Source organism: Anomaloglossus baeobatrachus, chromosome 7 (genome assembly GCF_048569485.1).
Source record: "Anomaloglossus baeobatrachus isolate aAnoBae1 chromosome 7, aAnoBae1.hap1, whole genome shotgun sequence".
Lineage (NCBI taxonomy): Eukaryota > Metazoa > Chordata > Amphibia > Anura > Aromobatidae > Anomaloglossus > Anomaloglossus baeobatrachus.
Window position 1 is genome coordinate 306,460,137 of NC_134359.1, and position 22,799 is coordinate 306,482,935.

The following is a 22,799-nucleotide window of genomic DNA, read 5'->3' on the forward strand; positions in this document are numbered from 1 at the left end:
CCCACCATCACCACAACTCGTGGATGGCGTCATGAACTTTACAACACAACCACCCCACAATCCCTGCGTGCACTGCCATTACATCCTTCCAGAGTGACGTGACCCCCGGGTCCGGAGGCGCTTGAGTCACCGACACACACAAGCCCAGACCCAAGCGGCTCGGCGGTCGCAGCCGAGGCCGCGGGGCGGTACACATCGACTCTTCTGGCGCCACGAGCAGGATAGAACCAGTCTACTTACCGGTAGACGTGCGCCTTGTGGTTCCTGTCAGCGGCGTCCCGCCGAAAAATCTGAAGATCCACCATCTTGGGCGCGAAAGTTTCCCGCTCGAGTCGTCTTCCCCGAGCAGTGAAGGCGAAAAAGTGAAGCCCCGCCCCCAAAGAGAGAAGTGCTGTAGAAAAACCAAGGGGGGCGGGCGAGGAGCTGGCTTCATGTGATCCTGGGGATAAGAAGCAGGGACGCCAGGACTCTGCACCCGTCTTGTTCCTGGACCCCGAAGGTGCAGCGCCATGTCTACCCCGTCCGAGCAGCCCGAAGCCCCAGAACCTGCGCCCGGAACATCAGCGTGGCTGGAGGTCCAGACGAAGCGGCTGTGTCGCCGCAGCCAAGCTGAAATGCGCCGCCTGATGGATCAATGGATGGCCGAGGTGGAGAAGCTGGTTACGGTCACGCGGTTGTACGAAGTGGAGGCCATTCTTGCGGAGCGGGTAGGTGACCCACGCCCCTATGTCCCTGAGGGACCGGCTGCTGCAGCTGAGGGACCCGGTCTACCCCCAGCCCCTATACGGTCTCCTCCGGTGCCCACGCCAGCCGCCACTGCTCCCCCGCCCGGCCCGCTGACGTCTTCACCGGCAGCGGAGGCCGCGGTCCTGGCCCGAGAGGATCCAGGTGCCCCTGGGACCATTGGCCCGGAGAAGGGCATGGCAGCACCAGTGGAAGATGAGGAAGCGACCGACCCGGAGGTGCCGGGGCGACCCCCAGTGCGACAGCTGACGGTGACCCGCCTGCCGCTGAGGAGGTGTTGGCTCCGGTTCTGATGGAGATGAAACTCACTCGCAGTGAGACCCGCGAGTTTGGGATGCCCGTGCGGGCCTCGAGTGTAAGGAGGGCGTACATAGGCGCTCAGCTGCACGTCTGAACCTCCCCGCCACCCTCCCACTATGAAGATTTAGGCAGCGGGCCACCGTTGCAAAAAGAAAAGTCCCCCGTTGGGCCCAACAGTTTGTTTTGTGGTAGCCCGTTGGCTGCTGAAGTACCCATCCTGTTTGGGACTGATGTTGTCCCCTTTTCCCTAAAGACAAGGCTGAGAACTAGCAAGCCACCCAATAACTAATAACTATTGGGCTTGTAAATATTGCCCAACTGCCCTTCCCGCAACTGCCAGTCTCCGGAGAGGCTGGTTGGAGTAGGGACCAACAGCAGAGCAGGCTGGGGTCCAGTCACCATCAGAACCGGTGACCATCCTCCGGGTCAGGGGTCCCCTTGGACGTGGGGCCTCTGAATGACTGCCGGGTACGAAGCACGGTACCCGTTCCCGCTTGGGTAGCCTGGCCAGGTTCCTGTTTCCGGACTGGGGAAAAGGGGTGCTGCCCATTTCTTAGGGGCAGCATCAATAATAAAACATCAAAGGAAACAAAAGGGATAACTAGATTAGTAGGGACATTTGACGATCAAAACAATCAAATAATGAAAATCCTCAGGAAGTACTGGGGTATCTTAAAACAGGACCCAGACCTGAAGGATAATATTCTTCCCTACCCATCGGTTACCTTTTGCAAAGGCCGCAACCTGAGGGACAGCGTGGTCAAAAGCCATTATGTGTCACCAGAGACGCCTGGCAGCGCATGGCTTAGGGCCCGTAGTAATGGCACCTTCCGCTGTGGGGCCTGCAAGTTCTGCAAGTTTATCTGTCCATCCAACACATTTCAAAGTGCGAAAACTGGAAGAACATATTCTAACAGAAATTTTGCCAATTGTCGGACCCAAGGTGTTATCTATCTTTTTACCTGTGGATGTCCAAAAAATTATATTGGCAAAACCAAGAGACAATTCCGAGTACGCATTGGTGAACATGTTGGTGATGTTCGTAATCAAAGAGACACACCAATAGCACGGCATATTAATCAGCATCATGCAGGGAAATTGGAAAATGCCTGGTTTAAATCCATAGAAACGGTACTGGAACCTGAAAGGAAAGGTGATTGGGACATTCTTTTGCTGCAAAGAGAGGCAAGATGGATTTTCTGGATGGACTCTGTACATCCTGATGGCCTTAATGAAACAATAAGCTTTACGCCCTTCATCCAGCAGTAAATTTTCATCCAGACATCATTTTTGGGAACACTGTGTCTGTAGTAGACCTTCCTGATAAAACAAATTTTTGACCCACAAAAATTTAAGAGGGGTCATTAGTTGCGGTAATGAATTTACTGGCAACAGATACATCATATCAATCGATTACATACACAGGTCCGTTATGTGCCCCCGAAACATAACAGATCTTTTCTATACTATAATATTCACCCGTTATAGGGTGACAATAACTGTGTCCAATGTTCTTCTAATCCGCGTTATGTATAGGGCCACTGTTGTTTGCACTAGACTTGTCTCACACCATTTTTGAGAAATTTCTCTTAAAATGAAATAGGCCCTCTTTATCTTCCCATTGGTAATGCTGGTTACGGCAACAATCCATTGTTCACGCCTGTTCCTTGAGTGGTCAGTCTATACATGTCCTACTATATCATATAACGGCGCTGTGGTATCCTGTCAGTGCAATTTGTCAACACATGACTGCGCATGTGTACATACGCTGGGTTACTTCCTATATCTAGGAACCAATGTTTGCTGGATCTGGGGTAATGAATCTCAGATGCACGCCTCCCGATCATGTGATCGGATGTGATGAAATTACTTTCACACACCCTGGGAAGCTTTGACAAGTTGCGCGACGTCACTTCCGGTTTCCGGCCCGATGGCGCCGAATATGTTTAAATACCAGGCATTAGCCTCACCCATGTAGCGATCACCGGACGCCACATTGATCCTCCCCGGATGGACCCTCTATAAGGTAGGAACCCGGCACTCCCTGACCTGTAATGTAAGCCACATATACTGAATGGAGGCTGACATATTTACACTCATTCATAGATTGGCCTTCATCTATTATGGTGACTCCTGACCACATGGAGAGATAGCCAATAGGTATGTTGTTTATCTTGACGTATACAGGAATGAGGGGGAATGCACAGTGGTATTTATTGTTGTAATACCTCCCCTCTCCAATATAGTGATTTTTCCGGGTAATCATCATGACATGGGTGATGGTATCAGCCTGTTGTCGGCTACACTGGTGAATAGTGGAGGACAATTATTCTGATTGATATACTGCAGGTACTGTTATATGTTTACCAATATCGTGATACGTTGAGCAGATTTCTGCTCTAAGAGTAATCAGAGTTTCCTATATGATTGTATTTTTTCTTATGCAGTGGAACTGACAATTTTTGCGGACCAAAGGCATTCAGCCGTCTGCCATAGTTCTTATCCTGAGTACACTATGTACATTCTATGGTGGATGGATTACTCCAGGTATCTATATGGAGGTCTTCAATCTAGGGGGGCTATAGTAAGTGTAAGTAATGTACAAAACCCTATCTTATCCTTTTATCAGGGCACGATTGTGAATGCATAAAGGCTCAAAACAGTGGGAGACAGACACCTACGATAAGATAAGGTACTGTCTGTAATACGCATACCTGCGGTACTCTATACAACATGGGCTTGGCCACAATTGATGATGTGTCTATTCACATAGGTGCATAAGTTATCCTGACTACCTTGATGATTGACCAGCCGGGTAGACAGTTCATGGTTTTCTTAATCCTGCCTGAAGTGAGCAACCTGTACCAATACTGGTTAGTATTGTTGGTCAGTCCCTATGAGTTTTGCGGGGTTTTGATCATTGGGCTTTTTTTCTAACATGGATTTGTTATGTTTATCTTAGAATTGTTCAAAAGTGGACACCTCGTTCAAGAATTTGTTGGAAAGCCCCTGATGAGCCCCCAACATTGACAAGGGCGAAACGCGTTGGGCATTTCTTGAACTTCCGTATACCTAATATGATTCATGTCCGTAATGGGCATTGTTGTACAAATTACATGTGAACTGTGTCTTTAATGGACAATAGCATATCATGGTCCTCATCTATGTGACTCTTACCACTATCTTCTATATTGAGCACATGGACTCTTATTATATGACTGTACCCCAAGACCCTACCCTCATTCCACCCAAGTAGTGACATAGACAAATTAGCTACTGCGGACTGAGCACCTCTTCCTCACTTTGGTGTTACCAGTGTTGGGGTTGTTTCTATCTGTTAGGGGATATCACCCTTGAGGGAGGGACAGAGTAGGGGTAAGTCGTCGAGGAACGGGGGCGTCTTTATCTTAGGACGCCGACCCCCGTCTTTGAGGAAGGGTTAGATAAGGGCATTTACCTCCTCCCTTTCTCAATGATCTTTTTAATGTATGTGTTGTAAGTGATTTTGATAAATAAAAATTAATTTTATATAAAGTAGTCATATTCTGGTTTGCTATAAATTCTACTTTACATTATCTAAATTGTATATAATTTATGAGAACTAGCAAGCCACCCAATAACTAATAACTATTGGGCTTGTAAATATTGCCCAACTGCCCTTCCCGCAACTGCCAGTCTCCGGAGAGGCTGGTTGGAGTAGGGACCAACAGCAGAGCAGGCTGGGGTCCAGTCACCATCAGAACCGGTGACCATCCTCCGGGTCAGGGGTCCCCTTGGACGTGGGGCCTCTGAATGACTGCCGGGTACGAAGCACGGTACCCGTTCCCGCTTGGGTAGCCTGGCCAGGTTCCTGTTTCCGGACTGGGGAAAAGGGGTGCTGCCCATTTCTTAGGGGCAGCATCAAGGTCTAGGTTGCTTGGGTGGGCCCGTTCCCGTATGTTTTATAAAAATGTTCCCATTTGCAACAGTTCAAGTAATGTGCCTCCCATAAGGGAAGAAATGAAAAATGCTTTTGAATGTTTTAATCTATTTAAATCTTAACAGAAAATAAAAACCGGTGATGGACGGGCAGCCCACGGACGGTCTGCATTAAACCAAGGGGGAATGTGACGCCCTGGACACCCCAGGGGTCACAGGTCATTACACTCACCACATACACCCCCACCCCAGTAAGGTACCAGTAGTCAACCAAAAGACCTGATTGCCTCCCTCAGAGTCAGACAGGCACACCAGGTGGGCGGAGTCAGGCGGAAAGACATGCCCTCCGAGGAGTCTGCTGGCCTGAGGCAGGAAAAACACAAACAGTGAAGTTAGGAGAGTGGAGAGAGAGGAACTCAGTTCTGTGTGGGTCCTAGGACCCCAGATCAGTCAGGCAGGCAGACGATAGTGGCCGCCTGCAGGAGACCGGGAATACGACCAGCGGAAGCGTAAGGGACCGGGACAGGGTAGTGGCCCGCTGGAACCGAACTGGGGAGCTAACTGGATACCGGAGCACTAGGCAGGGTACTCAGACCCCGAACTAGGCTATACGCCACCACCATAGTCAAATCAACTGATTGCGGTCTGGACCTCAGGGGTTCATTCCCACCTAAGTCCTGATTGAAGGCAACAGCCCAACCCGTCCGGATACTAGCCACTGCCAGAGGCCAGAGATCCAAGGGCCAGCGTCTGCAGGCAAATGGGCTCCTACGACACATACACGCCGGGGAGCGGGCTACCAATGCCCAGGCACGGTAGCCAAGATCACATACAGGTGCAGGAGAAAGGCGGACATTACCAACCTATCTGGAGAAACTGCAGACGGCTGCGGGCCCCGTTCGTCACCCCGTTTGGTTTACCAGTGACTCTGTGTGGTTTAATCGTGAGTACACCAGTGCCATCAGGCACCGCACCGCGCTGCACCGCAATACTGCCCTTGCATCCCGGCCCTCACTACCGGGCCCCGGGACCAACATCCCCAACCCACGGAGGGGTCAACACCTAGCTGCGCCCCTACACCGCTCCCAGGATTCCCTGCACCTTTACCGCAGCAGTGGTGCCCACCATCACCTCAACCCGTGGGTGGCGTCACAAACTTTACAACACAACCACCCCACAACCCCTGCGTGCACCACCACTACACCCTTCCAGAGCGACGTGACCCCCGGGTCCGGAAACGCTCGAGCCACCGACACACACGAGCCCGGACCCGAGCGGCTCGGCAGACGCAGCCGAGGCCGCGGGGCGGTGCATTTGTCAGTGGGCAGTGGTGTGTCCCAGTGGTCTCAGCAGAAGCTTGCCTTGTATAGTCAGGGGTGCGACAAATCTGAGTGGATCATATAGACTTCACCACTGACAGATCCCCACACTTAGGCGGGCTTTGCACACTACGACATCGCAGGTGCGATGTCGGTGGGGTCATGTCGAAAGTGACACACTTCCTGCGTCGCTCTCGATATCGTAATGTGTAAATCCTAGATGATACGATTAACAATCGCATAAGCGTCGTAATCGTGTCATCGGTGTAGCATCGGCGAATTCCATAATTACGCTGACGCGACGGTCCGATGTTGTTCCTCGCTCCTGCGGCAGCACACATCGCTGTGTGTGAAGCCGCAGGAGCGAGGAACATCTCCTACCTGCGTCACCGCGGCTCCCGTCAGCTATGCGGAAGGAAGGAGGTGGGCGGGATGTTTACATCCCACTCATCTCCGCCCCTCTGCTCCTATTGGCCGTCTGCCGTGTGACGTCACAGTGACGCCGCACGACCTGCCCCCTTAGGAAGGAGGCGGTTCGCCGGCCAGAGCGACGTCCCAGGACAGGTGAGTGCATGTGAAGCTGCCGTAGTGATAATATTCGCTACAGCAGTAATCACAAAGATATCGCAGCTGCGATGGGGGCGGGGACTATCGCGCTCGGCATCGCAGCATCGGCTAGCTATGTCGTAGTGTGCAAAGCCCGCTTTAGTAAATGTTTTTTCTGCACAACTAACCTGAAAGTGGAAGGAGGCCTTCTACAAGTTCCATCTGAAGCCCGGACTTCTCTGTCCTGGTGGATTGTCTGAGCCTAGATTCAGGTCTCTGAACTCTGCAGTGTGATCGTCAGGGTGGAAGGCCTTCATGACGACAGCTCTATTGGAGGTGATTTTATACAATCTCAGATGAGCTTTAGAAAACATACTCTGATTCGCAATCTGAGGCAGTCCTACGTAGGCCGTCTGTAGCGACTATAGAAGGACTGTTCCCGAACATGTGCACCTTCATACGGTTTTCAACCATTTCTTTGCTGGTGTTGTTGTGCTGGCGCCATAGAAACCAATTCAGATCCTGCCTATGGACTGGTTACGGGTCAGGAAATCCACAATCACAAAGTAATGTAATAAAGCCTCCTTATAAAAGAATATTGCTTAGACTATTATTTTCTCGCCACTATCTTACAGGACGCTATAAGGAAGTAGAAATATATTCAGGTGAGAAGGTAAACATTGACCCCTGTATGAAATCCACCCGGAAGTCCAATCTTACGAGAAAAGAAATCAGGAACGAAACTAACTCTAGATAACGTGTGAAGAAACATTCACATATAAGAGGCTGTAAAACAAGACTTTGGCCAAACATCTTGGTGGTTTGTTCTGCGTGCAGAGCGTTGAAGGTTCAGACTTCTCGTCAGCCATGGAGGAAGAAGACCTGAGGAGGAAGATTAGAGACTTCAACTTTGACAAATGTAAAAGGGGCAACCAGGGATTTCACAGGATCCTCCTGCAGCTGTTCGGATACCTCGGCCATGGGAAGTCATCATTTATCAATACCGCAATGTGTGTGTGGTCCAACAGTGACTACACAAATCATGCGAATGCAGCAAATGCAGATGAGGGTCACACGACGGAGAGGTTGACTTACCAGCTCACCAAGACCATCGTCCTGGTGGACAACAGGGGCTGCGCCAAAATGAACACATATGAGACTGGGGAGATCTTCGCCCAACTAGGTAAGTGTGAGAACGAAACAGGAGGAAAGAGGGAAGACCGGGCGTCTTACTGAGGGTCTCCAGGAAATTATCACTGTAATTACGTCTTGTGACTCGAATCAGGATTTCTGAGGTCTTACTATACGAGTCAAGCGTGTGACTGTATAGAGGAGTGTAGGACATAGCCATCAATGGTCACCGATCCCTAAAGTCAGAGCACACTTATATCCTCAAGGTATGCATGACTGCTTTTTGCCAATTTGTCACATTTTTCCAGCAAAATGATCAACACATGATGGAGACCAGACAGTATGGACATTAGTATAGATATATCTTTTAGCCTAAGTCACATAAAAGAGATGAGATTGACGTGTATACAAATATAGTTGGCTTGAGTTACTCCTTATCATGGCGGTCTCTTACTGGCACTGTCCCCAGTATCAGACTGGGGTATCCGGTAGGCAGACATGCATGGTGTCACCCATTAGATGTATAGAAATTGCAGTCTTATTATTTCTGTATTTCACACATTCACCAAGAATGAGATGTTTAGTAACAACCATAGTTCCACACCTCATCACTGAGGTCCTTTTTTGGTGATAAAACCTGGGCGACCACCGGGTCCCACCATGATCGGAAGAGCAGTACAGGATCGAGTATTTCCAACCCCCCATTACTATCTTCTTTCTGCAGTGATTGGGGAATCCCATGGATATCACATATTGTTATTGATCTGCTGTGACCCTCGGGCTCCTGTATCTCCGTTCATAGTGATAAACATTAATCTCAGAGTCCTTGTAATTCTTAACCAAATTGATAATGTGGCGCCCCTGCATCTTCAGGCGCCACAGGGTACTGCACCTCACCCATGGTGCAGTATTCATCTCGGATACGCATGAGGTCATTGTTGGTAAACACCACCACAACACATCCAACACATAAAATGGGAGCTCTGTCACTGGGACTGGGCCAGGTTAGGTGGCAGGGATAGCCATCATGAGGTATGGGATCTCTTGCTCACTAGTTCAGTAACCCGGGAGGCGGCGCACAACCAGGGGAGTAAGGAGCCATCTCAAACAGATTCAGTTAGCTCCAGGCACAGCAAGTGCCAGGTCAGACTCAGGAACAGACGTCAGGAAAAAGACACAGAATAGAAAGGGGCCCGTGGTCAGGAGCTGGAGGCTCGACCTGGGTTCTTAGGAAGAAGGGGGATCCCAGGGTTTGTGGGGAGTGCAGCAGGCACCCATGACCTGTTCCACGACCCTGGAGCTGGGATGCAGGGAAGACCACTGGAAAGGACACAGAAGGAAACACCAGCCACAACCTCTGAAGTATCTGAGATCGGCTGGAACCCATCACAGCATAGCTCGGTTCTCCAAAGAACTTGAACTGCACCCTCTGTGTTGTCCCATCATTGCCGGTGCTCCCATCATCGCGCCCCTGCACCATTGGCGACTACCACTCTCACCATCCTCCCTGAGGCCTGAGCTCTACCTGTGGAGAGCTGTAACAACCAGGCTGCGTCACCATCTGCCCCACAAGAGAGACGTCCCGCAGCGGCGGCTGAGAACTGGCTGCACACCACAGGTGGCGTCATGAGTAACAACTCCCATCATCCCCATCCCCATCTTAATTGACACCGCCAAGGTCACGGAACCAGGCCTGTCCACTGTGACATCCCAAACCGACACCGGCCCGGTGACGAGTAATCCCAGAGACCACGTGAGTGCGTCAATAACATACCTGGACATTCAACCATTTTTGTGGTCAGATGGCATTTGACAAAATCCGGTATATTCGTCTGTCCTGAAGGAATCATGGTAGACGTCACCTTGTCGTAACTCTGTTCATGTGTGTAATTCGGTCTGTCATTTATTCCAGAAGATACAGATATAAATGTCAACAATGATGACGGTTAGAGGAAAGAAAGTTCTGCCGTCATCTCGGATGGCGTTGTATGAGAAGGGCCCGGGTGCCTTACTGGAGAAATGGAATATTTTAAGCTATACAGTCATATGAAAAAGTTTGGGCGCCCCTATTAATGTTAACCTTTTTTCTTTATAACAATTTGGGTTTTTGCTATTTCAGTGTCATATATCTAATAACTGATGGACTGAGGAATATTTCTGGATTGAAATGAGGTTTATTGTAGTAACAGAAAATGTGCAATCTGCATTTAAACAAAATTTGACCGGTGCAAAAGTATGGGCACCCTTATCAATTTCTTGATTTGAACCCTCCTAACTACTTTTTACTGACTTAATAAAGCACTAAATTGGTTTTGTAACCTCATTGAGCTTTGAACTTCATAGGCAGGTGTATCCAATCATGAGAAAAGGTATTTAAGGTGGACACTTGCAAGTTGTTCTCCTATTTGAATCTCCTATGAAGAGTGGCATCATGGGCTCCTCAAAACAACTCTCAAATGATCTGAAAACAAAGATTATTCAGTATAGTTGTTCAGGGGAAGGTACAAAAAGTTGTCTCAGAGATTTAACCTGTGAGTTTCCACTGTGAGGAACATGGTAAGGAAATGGAAGAACACATGTACAGTTCTTGTTAAGCCCAGAAGTGGCAGGCCAAGAAAAATATCAGAAAGGCAGAGAAGAAGAATGGTGAGAACAGTCAAGGACAATCCACAGACCACCTCCAAAGACCTGCAGCTTCATCTTGCTGCAGATGGTGTCAATGTGCATCGGTCAACAATACAGCGCACGTTGCACAAGGAGAAGCTGTATGGGAGAGTGATGGGAAAGAAGCCGTTTCTGCAGCACGCCACAAACAGAGTCGCCTGAGGTATGCAAAAGCACATTTGGACAAGCCAGTTACATTTTGAAAGAAGGTCCTGTGGACTGATGAAACAAAGATTGAGTTGTTTGGTCATACAAAAAAGCGTTCTGCATGGAGGCAAAAAAACACGGCGTTCCAAGAAAAGCACTTACTACCCACAGTAAAATTTGGTGGAGGTTCCATCATGCTTTGGGGCTGTGTGGCCAATGCCGGCACCAGGAATCTTGTTAAGGTTGAGGGTCGCATGGATTCAACTCAGTATCAACAGATTCTTGACAATAATGTGCAAGAATCAGTGACGAAGTTGAAGTTACGCAGGGGATGGATATTTCAGCAAGACAATGCTCCAAAACACCGCTCCAAATCTACTCAGGCATTCATGCAGAGGAACAATTACAATGTTCTGGAATGGCCATCCCAGTCCCCAGACCTGAATATCATTGAAAATCTGTGGGATGATGTGAAGCGGCTGTCCATGCTCGGCGACCATCAAACTTACCTGAACTGGAATTGTTTTGTAAACAGGAATGGTCAAATCTACCTTCATCCAGGATCCAGGAACTCATTAACAGCTACAGGAAGCCACTAGAGGCTGTTATTTTTGCAAAAGGAGGAGCTACAAAATATTAATGGCACTTTTATGTTGAGGTGCCCATACTTTTGCACCGGTCAAATTTAGTTTAAATGCAGATTGCACATTTTCTGTTAGTACAATAAACCTCATTTCAATTCAGAAATAGTACTCAGTCCATCAGTTATTAGATATATGAAACTGAAATAGCAAAAACCCAAATTGTTATAAAGAAAAAAGGTCATTTAGGTGTCACCTTTACACCAGAGATCTAGGACCTTATAATATGAGCCTCTAAATTGTCCCCACTCTGGTTACATAAAACCTGACTTTCCGTCCGAGGTCGCTGTCTTCTGTCAGGTGTGATCATATTACGTCAGTTCATTGGTGACTGTGGTGCAAGAAACAATGGCTGCCTCAATAGTGATGCCTCTGAGGTTGTGTCTGGTGCAAGAATTATCCAAGACTTTCCGCAGAGTATGAAGTATTTATATCAGGATTGCACACGTATTCTATAAAACCATGTGATCACTACTAATAATAAATTTAGGTGCTGTCACGATTCTCTGTGCAGAGCATCTCGCCGATTTGGAGATGCTCTGTGGCACCTACAGATCTGGCAGTGTCTATTCCTCTGTGCAGAGCATCTTGGCTTTGGAGATTCTCAGCAGCACCGCCCTTGATACTGAACTGACAGCTTGGTTATGCCGGTTTGACACCTCCGGCATTTCAACGCTTTGCCAGATCCGTCACACTCCAGTACAGTGCAATACAGTACAATGGCATCGTGGAAAGCTCCGGTCACATGCTCCGGTCACATGCTGTCATCGGACTGTTATTGGACGTCCCTCTGCCTGCTCCTTATTCCTGTCGTGTTCTCCTGCCTTTGACCTGGATCATTACTTGACCACGTCTTTGCTTGCTTCCTTTATCAACCATGTGCTCTTCTGGTATTGTGACCCTCCGATTGTGTCCTGACTATGTCTCTGTTTACCCCTTATGAATATACGTGACCTCCTGTTACCAGACCCCGGCTTTCCTGACTACCCTCTCGCCCATGCAACCTGGTAAGGTAGTGACAAGTATTACATCCACCTCTGCAACCTGCACCACTGTCCAGAATAGGGGTCCCCCAATTCCCCGTACTAACTGGTGCAGTGGCCTCAGTGACTGCCACAGTTTCCTCAGTGACTGCCTCGGTGACCTCAGTAACTGGCACGGTGGCCTCACTGACTGGCACAGTGGGCACGGTAGTTTCAGTGACTGGTGCGGAAGTTTCAGTGACTGGCGCGGTGGCCTCAGTGACTGGCGCGGTGGCCTCACTGACTGGCACAGTGGGCACGGTAGTTTCAGTGACTGGTGCGGAAGTTTCAGTGACTGGCACGGTGGCCTCAGTGGCTGGCGCGGTGGCCTCACTGACTGGCACAGTGGGCACGGTAGTTTCAGTGACTGGTGCGGAAGTTTCAGTGACTGGCGCAGTGGCATCACTGACTGGCACAGTGGGCACGGTAGTTTCAGTGACTGGCGCGGTGGCCTCAGTGGCTGGCGCGGTGGCCTCAGTGGCTGGCGCGGTGGCCTCAGTGGCTGGCGCGGTGGCCTCAGTGGCAGGAGACATCAGAAGTAACTGAAGAGAGAGAATGTGTGTGAATGATGAGGATTTCAGTTCTTTCTGATTTATTATTCACTGTCGTTATTAATTGTTTGACCCCTAAATGTACCTTTTCAGCCAATTTGCTGCCTCTGGACAAGCCGGTGCGGTGGAGTAAAGGATTTGAGCTGGTGGACCGGATTGTGGAGGCCGAGCCTCTGGTGAAAGCCACGGATTTCATTGTTCCTATATTTGTGTACAGGTAGGAGCTTCCTGATCAATCCCATAATATCACTATATACTGTATATTCAGCAGCTGCTATATATTTCACTTTATAAAGTGCCAATAGCAAGATCTGTTCCAGAGCCACCAAGTAATGCGGTTAATGTATGTGGCAGTGGGACGTATGGGCGCCCTGAGGGACCAGGACCCATCTTCACGTGCCATACCCGTGCCCCGTAGTCTTTGCCCCAGTGGTCACACCCCTAACTGTATAATTGCACTGTGTGTAAGAACATCGGGAGACGGGGATTGATTTATTTTTTTTTTCCTTCTTATTTAGTGTGATAAATTCCCCAACTCCTGAACTGAAGGAAGAACTAAAAGAAATGTTCAATATTGCCAGAGAACTAACAAGTAAGTGCCCCCCGTGTATATACAGAACTAACAAGTAAGTGCCCCCCGTGTATATACAGAACTAACAAGTAAGTGCCCCCCGTGTATATACAGAACTAACAAGTAAGTGCCCCCCGTGTATATACAGAACTAACAAGTAAGTGCCCCCCGTGTATATACAGAACTAACAAGTAAGTGCCCCCCGTGTATATACAGAACTAACAAGTAAGTGTCCCCCGTGTATATACAGAACTAACAAGTAAGTGCCCCCCGTGTATATACAGAACTAACAAGTAAGTGCCCCCCATGTATATACAGAACTAACAAGTAAGTGCACCCCGTGTATATACAGCACTAACAAGTAAGTGTCCCCCGTGTATATACAGAACTAACAAGTAAGTGCCCCCCGTGTATATACAGAACTAACAAGTAAGTGCACCCCGTGTATATACAGAACTAACAAGTAAGTGCACCCCGTGTATATACAAAACTAACAAGTAAGTGCACCCCGTGTATATACAGAACTAACAAGTAAGTGCCCCCCCGTGTATATACAGAACTAACAAGTAAGTGCCCCCCCGTGTATATACAGAACTAACAAGTAAGTGCCCCCGTGTATATACAGAACTAACAAGTAAGTGCCCCCCGTGTATATACAGAACTAACAAGTAAGTGCACCCCGTGTATATACAGCACTAACAAGTAAGTGTCCCCCGTGTATATACAGAACTAACAAGTAAGTGTCCCCCGTGTATATACAGAACTAACAAGTAAGTGCCCCCCGTGTATATACAGAACTAACAAGTAAGTGCACCCCGTGTATATACAGAACTAACAAGTAAGTGTCCCCCGTGTATATACAGAACTAACAAGTAAGTGTCCCCCGTGTATATACAGAACTAACAAGTAAGTGTCCCCCGTGTATATACAGAACTAACAAGTAAGTGCCCCCCGTGTATATACAGAACTAACAAGTAAGTGCCCCCGTGTATATACAGAACTAACAAGTAAGTGTCCCCCGTGTATATACAGAACTAACAAGTAAGTGCCCCCGTGTATATACAGAACTAACAAGTAAGTGTCCCCCGTGTATATACTGAACTAACAAGTAAGTGCCCCCGTGTATATACAGAACTAACAAGTAAGTGCCCCCCGTGTATATACAGAACTAACAAGTAAGTGCCCCCCGTGTATATACAGAACTAACAAGTAAGTGCCCCCCGTGTATATACAGAACTAACAAGTAAGTGCCCCCCGTGTATATACAGAACTAACAAGTAAGTGCACCCCGTGTATATACAGAACTAACAAGTAAGTGCACCCCGTGTATATACAAAACTAACAAGTAAGTGCCCCCCGTGTATATACAGAACTAACAAGTAAGTGCCCCCCGTGTATATACAGAACTAACAAGTAAGTGCCCCCCCGTGTATATACAGAACTAACAAGTAAGTGCCCCCGTGTATATACAGAACTAACAAGTAAGTGCCCCCCGTGTATATACAGAACTAACAAGTAAGTGCCCCCGTGTATATACAGAACTAACAAGTAAGTGTCCCCCGTGTATATACAGAACTAACAAGTGCCCCCCGTGTATATACAGAACTAACAAGTAAGTGCACCCCGTGTATATACAGAACTAACAAGTAAGTGCCCCCGTGTATATACTGAACTAACAAGTAAGTGTCCCCCGTGTATATACTGAACTAACAAGTAAGTGCCCCCGTGTATATACAGAACTAACAAGTAAGTGCCCCCCGTGTATATACAGAACTAACAAGTAAGTGCCCCCGTGTATATACAGAACTAACAAGTAAGTGCCCCCCGTGTATATACAGAACTAACAAGTAAGTGCCCCCCGTGTATATACAGAACTAACAAGTAAGTGTCCCCGTGTATATACAGAACTAACAAGTAAGTGCCCCCCGTGTATATACAGAACTAACAAGTAAGTGTCCCCGTGTATATACAGAACTAACAAGTAAGTGTCCCCGTGTATATACAGAACTAACAAGTAAGTGTCCCCGTGTATATACAGAACTAACAAGTAAGTGTCCCCCGTGTATATACAGAACTAACAAGTAAGTGTCCCCGTGTATATACAGAACTAACAAGTAAGTGTCCCCGTGTATATACAGAACTAACAAGTAAGTGTCCCCGTGTATATACAGAACTAACAAGTAAGTGCCCCCCGTGTATATACAGAACTAACAAGTAAGTGCCCCCCGTGTATATACAGAACTAACAAGTAAGTGTCCCCCGTGTATATACAGAACTAACAAGTAAGTGCCCCCCGTGTATATACAGAACTAACAAGTAAGTGTCCCCCGTGTATATACAGAACTAACAAGTAAGTGCCCCCCGTGTATATACAGAACTAACAAGTAAGTGCCCCCCGTGTATATACAGAACTAACAAGTAAGTGTCCCCCGTGTATATACAGAACTAACAAGTAAGTGCACCCCGTGTATATACAGAACTAACAAGTAAGTGCCCCCCGTGTATATACAGAACTAACAAGTAAGTGCCCCCGTGTATATACAGAACTAACAAGTAAGTGCCCCCGTGTATATACAGAACTAACAAGTAAGTGCCCCCCGTGTATATACAGCACTAACAAGTAAGTGCCCCCGTGTATATACAGAACTAACAAGTAAGTGCCCCCGTGTATATACAGAACTAACAAGTAAGTGTCCCCGTGTATATACAGAACTAACAAGTAAGAGTCCCCGTGTATATACAGAACTAACAAGTAAATGCCCCCCGTGTATATACAGAACTAACAAGTAAGTGCCCCCCGTGTATATACAGAACTAACAAGTAAGTGTCCCTGTGTATATACAGAACTAACAAGTAAGTGCACCCCGTGTATATACAGAACTAACAAGTAAGTGCACCCCGTGTATATACAAAACTAACAAGTAAGTGCCCCCCGTGTATATACAGAACTAACAAGTAAGTGCCCCCCGTGTATATACAGAACTAACAAGTAAGTGCCCCCCCGTGTATATACAGAACTAACAAGTAAGTGCCCCCGTGTATATACAGAACTAACAAGTAAGTGCCCCCCGTGTATATACAGAACTAACAAGTAAGTGCCCCCGTGTATATACAGAACTAACAAGTAAGTGTCCCCCGTGTATATACAGAACTAACAAGTAAGTGCCCCCCATGTATATACAGAACTAACAAGTAAGTGCCCCTCGTGTATATACAGAACTAACAAGTAAGTGCCCCTCGTGTATATACAGAACTAACAAGTAAGTGCCCCCCGTGTATATACAGAACTAACAAGTAAGTGTCCCCGTGTATATACAGAACTAACAAGTAAGTGCCCCCCGTGTATATACAGAACTAACAAGTAAGTGTCCCCGTGTATATACAGAACTAACAAGTAAGTGCACACCGTGTATGTACAGAACTAACAAGTAAGTGCCCCCCGTGTATATACAGAACTAACAAGTAAGTGCACACCGTGTATATACAGAACTAACAAGTAAGTGCCCCCCGTGTATATACAGAACTAACAAGTAAGTGCCCCCGTGTATATACAGAACTAACAAGTAAGTGCCCCCCGTGTATATACAGAACTAACAAGTAAGAGTCCCCGTGTATATACAGAACTAACAAGTAAGTGCCCCCCGTGTATATACAGAACTAACAAGTAAGTGCCCCCCGTGTATATACAGAACTAACAAGTAAGTGCCCCCCGTGTATATACAGAACTAACAAGTAAGTGCCCCCGTGTATATACAGAACTAACAAGTAAGTGCCCCCCATGTATATACAGAACTAACAAGTAAGTGCCCCCCGTGTATATACAGAACTAACAAGTAAGTGCCCCCCGTGTATATACAGCACTAACAAGTAAGTGCCCCCCGTGTATATACAGAACTAACAAGTAAGTGCCCCCGTGTATATACAGAACTAACAAGTAAGTGTCCCCCGTGTATATACAGAACTAACAAGTAAGTGCACCCCATGTATATACAGAACTAACAAGTAAGTGCCCCCCGTGTATATACAGAACTAACAAGTAAGTGCCCCCCGTGTATATACAGCACTAACAAGTAAGTGCCCCCCGTGTATATACAGAACTAACAAGTAAGTGCCCCCGTGTATATACAGAACTAACAAGTAAGTGCCCCCCGTGTATATACAGAACTAACAAGTAAGTGCCCCCCGTGTATATACAGAACTAACAAGTAAATGCCCTCCGTGTATATACAGAACTAACAAGTAAGTGCCCCCCGTGTATATACAGAACTAACAAGTAAGTGTCCCCGTGTATATACAGAACTAACAAGTAAGTGTCCCCGTGTATATACTGAACTAACAAGTAAGTGCCCCCCGTGTATATACAGAACTAACAAGTAAGTGCCCCTGTGTATATACAGAACTAACAAGTAAGTGTCCCCCGTGTATATACAGAACTAACAAGTAAGTGCACCCCGTGTATATACAGAACTAACAAGTAAGTGCCCCCCGTGTATATACAGAACTAACAAGTAAGTGCCCCCCGTGTATATACAGAACTAACAAGTAAGTGCCCCCCGTGTATATACAGAACTAACAAGTAAGTGCCCCCCGTGTATATACAGAACTAACAAGTAAGTGTCCCCCGTGTATATACAGAACTAACAAGTAAGTGCACCCCGTGTATATACAGAACTAACAAGTAAGTGCCCCCCGTGTATATACAGAACTAACAAGTAAGTGCCCCCCGTGTATATACAGAACTAACAAGTAAGTGCCCCCCGTGTATATACAGAACTAACAAGTAAGTGCCCCCCGTGTATATACAGAACTAACAAGTAAGTGCCCCCGTGTATATACAGAACTAACAAGTAAGAGTCCCCGTGTATATACAGAACTAACAAGTAAGTGCCCCCCGTGTATATACAGAACTAACAAGTAAGTGTCCCCGTGTATATACAGAACTAACAAGTAAGTGTCCCCCGTGTATATACTGAACTAACAAGTAAGTGTCCCCCGTGTATATACAGAACTAACAAGTAAGTGTCCCCCGTGTATATACAGAACTAACAAGTAAGTGCCCCCGTGTATATACAGAACTAACAAGTAAGTGTCCCCCGTGTATATACTGAACTAACAAGTAAGTGCCCCCGTGTATATACAGAACTAACAAGTAAGTGTCCCCCGTGTATATACTGAACTAACAAGTAAGTGTCCCCGTGTATATACAGAACTAACAAGTAAGTGCCCCCCGTGTATATACAGAACTAACAAGTAAGTGTCCCCGTGTATATACAGAACTAACAAGTAAGTGCCCCCGTGTATATACAGAACTAACAAGTAAGTGCCCCCGTGTATATACAGAACTAACAAGTAAGTGCCCCCCGTGTATATACAGAACTAACAAGTAAGTGCCCCCCGTGTATATACTGAACTAACAAGTAAGTGTCCCCCGTGTATATACAGAACTAACAAGTAAGTGGCCCCCGTGTATATACAGAACTAACAAGTAAGTGCCCCCCGTGTATATACTGAACTAACAAGTAAGTGTCCCCCGTGTATATACAGAACTAACAAGTAAGTGCCCCCCGTGTATATACAGAACTAACAAGTAAGTGCCCCCCGTGTATATACAGAACTAACAAGTAAGTGCCCCCCGTGTATATACAGAACTAACAAGTAAGTGCCCCTGTGTATATACAGAACTAACAAGTAAGTGCCCCCCGTGTATATACAGAACTAACAAGTAAATGCCCTCCGTGTATATACAGAACTAACAAGTAAGTGCCCCCCCGTGTATATACAGAACTAACAAGTAAGTGCCCCCCGTGTATATACAGAACTAACAAGTAAGTGCCCCCCGTGTATATACAGAACTAACAAGTAAGTGCCCCCCGTGTATATACAGAACTAACAAGTAAGTGCCCCCCGTGTATATACAGAACTAACAAGTAAGTGCCCCCCGTGTATATACAGAACTAACAAGTAAGTGCCCCCTGTGTATATACAGAACTAACAAGTAAGTGCCCCTGTGTATATACAGAACTAACAAGTAAGTGCCCCCCGTGTATATACAGAACTAACAAGTAAGTGCCCCCCATGTATATACAGAACTAACAAGTAAGTGCCCCTGTGTATATACTGAACTAACAAGTAAGTGCCCCCCGTGTATATACAGAACTAACAAGTAAGTGCCCCCCGTGTATATACAGAACTAACAAGTAAGTGCCCCCCGTGTATATACAGAACTAACAAGTAAGTGCCCCCCGTGTATATACAGAACTAACAAGTAAGTGCCCCCCGTGTATATACAGATCCATCATGCATATGTAGCGGCAGGTAAGATCCTTGCTAACGCCAAAAAGATAGAAAAAAGGGCCAATTCCCACAGGAGGCGTCTGCAGGATCATTTTCTTTAGCCATTTGCATGACAGTATATGACAGTATACTAAGAGATCACATGCAAAACAAGACTGCCGCGGAGACACCATCACGTGTTTCTCAACGCTGGCAGGAAACTAGCCAGGTCTTTCACCGGGAAGGAACAACCACGGGAAGGGCAGTCTCCGCCTGTGGATGGATACCATGTTTTGGTATAGGTGGTCTCCTTGACTGGAGACTGCCCTTCCCGTGGTTGTTCCTTCCCGGTGAAAGACCTGGCTAGTTTTCCTGCCAGCGTTGAGAAACATGTGATGGTGTCTCCGCGGCAGTCCTGTTTTGCATATTTTCCCAGGGGGCCTTGTTCTAGAATCACTGCGTTGAGAAACATGTGATGGTGTCTCCGCGGTGCTAGATGTTGATCTCCCTAAGGTCAACCATCCTTGCTTATGTACTAAGAGATCACAGACTGCACATGAGTCAACAGTGTGATGCAGCAGCAAAAAAGGCAAATGCAATTTAGGGATGTATTAAGAAGCATAATGTTCCAATGTTTCCCAACATCACAGCTGATAGACATTGTTTTCCCATGGAACAGCATCCAAGACCATGAGTCCAACCTTGAGATGTACGTCCTGATCCAATAACAACCCACTACAGTAAAAAGACTAATAGTGTCTCACATTACAATAAAATAAAAAGCCCAATACCCAAAGTAAGTGTAGTATATACAGTATGATAGTATATATATGTAACACAGTGAGGGGAACATTTACCACCTTCATCACTTCCCAGTGACCGGACGATGCTCTGAAGGACGGCCTGTATGGCGAGGTTATAGAGGTTTCATAATTCATCCTAATTACCTATGTACTGGTGTGGAAGTGCATAAAATATTTACCAATCCCTGTGTTCCCCAATTTACAGCTCCCCTTATTTACAGTACCTGCTCACGCAGCGACCGTTGTGTGGGGTGGAGATACTTCCTATAGTGTAAGCCTATGGAACCACAAATTGAGTTACATTGAGACTTCCGGCTCTCACATAGACCCCTGGATAGTCCGTCAGGGCATATGAGGATCGGATCAGCGCTGGAAACCAGGGAAGATGGTGATGGTGAAGCATTTTATACACTTCAACGTCACTAGGATGGGTATGAAATCTAAATTATGATGGGACGTCTAATATAGTTACATTCACCTCTCCATATAGAGTGTCCTACAGAACATTGTCCGTCTCTGGGAAGTGATGAAGGTGGTAAGTGCTCCTCTTACTGTGATATCACAAGAAATAAGCATCATCGTGCTGCATGTTCTGCGTGTATTGTGTATTGTGTGCTTTATTTTACTGTAATAAATACCCATTTGATGTGACATCTTCTTTGGTGATGGATGAATTAGAAAGAGTCTTCTTTGTTGAGGTTTCACTGATGGTTACATTTTCGAGTATGGAGCAGCCTTAGCCGAGACAATGAAGGCCGGTCCATAGTCCAGTATTTCCGTCTCCATTGAATGTCCACCGATCTACTCATCTGTAAATGTACTCAGTTCTGAAGTTCTCATGTCACTTTTGTTTCAGAGGTCGTTCCCACCGTTGTCCTCACTCACCGGAATCACGAGAACTACACTGAAGTGGAAAGTATGTTTAGGGACATCGGCGTCGATAAGTTTTTTGGCCTCGAAAATTACACAGAGGAAAATAGTAAGAAAAGAAGGGAAACTCATGGGGCGGTCATGCAGTTTCTCTACGAAGTCATCAGTGATGCTAATTTCCGAGCCACCTACGACCGGGACGCGGATCAGGAGATGATTGATCGGAAGATATTTGTACTGAATTATATTCACAAAAGGGAAATTAAGTTTCTTGAGACAAATCTAGCCAGACAGAAAGATGTGGAGAACGTTCGGATGGAGCAGGCCTTCAGACTATGGAAGCAAGAGCAGGAAGAACAGATGGAGAAACAAAGACAACAACACAAGGAAAGGATGGCGAGATTACAGGGAGAATTCGAGAGACAGAGATTACGAGATCAGCATGAGCATGAGCAGAGAATGAAACAGAGGGAAAAGGATAAAGGAAAGAAAAACGGGAAACGCCATGGGATGGGAGGACAGTGGTGAGCGCGATTATCGGTCGGTGCGATGTCCTTTATATATATTGTGCATACAAAACTTCATCCAGGGAGCAGACGATCATCCACCACAGGCTACGTCTGCACAGGGAGGATTTGGTGCAAACATGTATGCTAGTGTTTCTTAATGCAGTTTATTAAAACAATGTCCTCAAAGTCTGCAATGTATGAACACAGCCAGATATAAAGACATTAAACTGTATGAAAACCCCGGGGTGTAGAGAGGTGACCGATCATCCTGCCACTAATGCTGCCTGCTGTGATGGCCATTGGTGAGGGCCCTATGGACACTATTGGCCTGACGTTCTCCCAGACGCTTGCAGCCCCCCGCGGCTGTGACGTGGGGGCAGCTCATGTAGATGGTGACGGACTGAAGGTTTAGACACAAACACCTTTATTATACCCGGATCTGTAATTTGATTGTATTTGTATCCACTTTAGATTCATTGTAGGTATCCAAATAAAAACAATCCTCCTGTATACATTTTCTGCAATATGTGGAGGCCATTATTATTTTCTGTGTTGTGGGTCTGCATTTCTCCCGTGTGGTGTGGGCCCATCACGGGGATATTCTGACCTCAGTCTACAGACTATTGTATTTATGGATTACACCACGCAGAGGATGGAGCTCTGGATATAATGTCCACCAGACTGAGCAGTATTAGGAGGGGAGCAGAGTATTGGGGTATACCAGTAGAAGGGTGATTGGGGGACCTTCTGTAGGACAGGTCCATGCTCCTCAGTGAGTCAGTCTCCTATC

At 46.8% G+C, this 22,799-nt stretch overlaps 1 protein-coding gene across 1 annotated transcript; it reads left to right on the plus strand.

The window, feature by feature from the left end:
• The first annotated feature begins 509 nt into the window (after positions 1-509).
• On the plus strand, positions 510-22,511 carry LOC142246836 (uncharacterized). Its single transcript, XM_075319885.1, has 5 exons — positions 510-707; positions 7,665-8,010; positions 13,077-13,200; positions 13,502-13,575; positions 21,487-22,511. Exons 1-5 carry the CDS (start codon positions 510-512, stop codon positions 22,026-22,028), a joined length of 1,284 nt encoding a protein of 427 aa, XP_075176000.1. The 3' UTR covers positions 22,029-22,511.
• The last annotated feature ends 288 nt before the right edge of the window (positions 22,512-22,799 follow it).

Coding starts and splice junctions, on each gene's coding strand:
- LOC142246836 (XM_075319885.1), top strand. CDS start 510: ATGTCTACCCCGTCCGAGCAGCCCGAAGCCCCAGAACCTGCGCCCGGA. Junction 708..7,664: donor AGGCCATTCTTGCGGAGCGG/GTAGGTGACCCA, acceptor TTCTGCGTGCAG/AGCGTTGAAGGTTCAGACTT. Junction 13,576..21,486: donor TATTGCCAGAGAACTAACAA/GTAAGTGCCCCC, acceptor CTTTTGTTTCAG/AGGTCGTTCCCACCGTTGTC.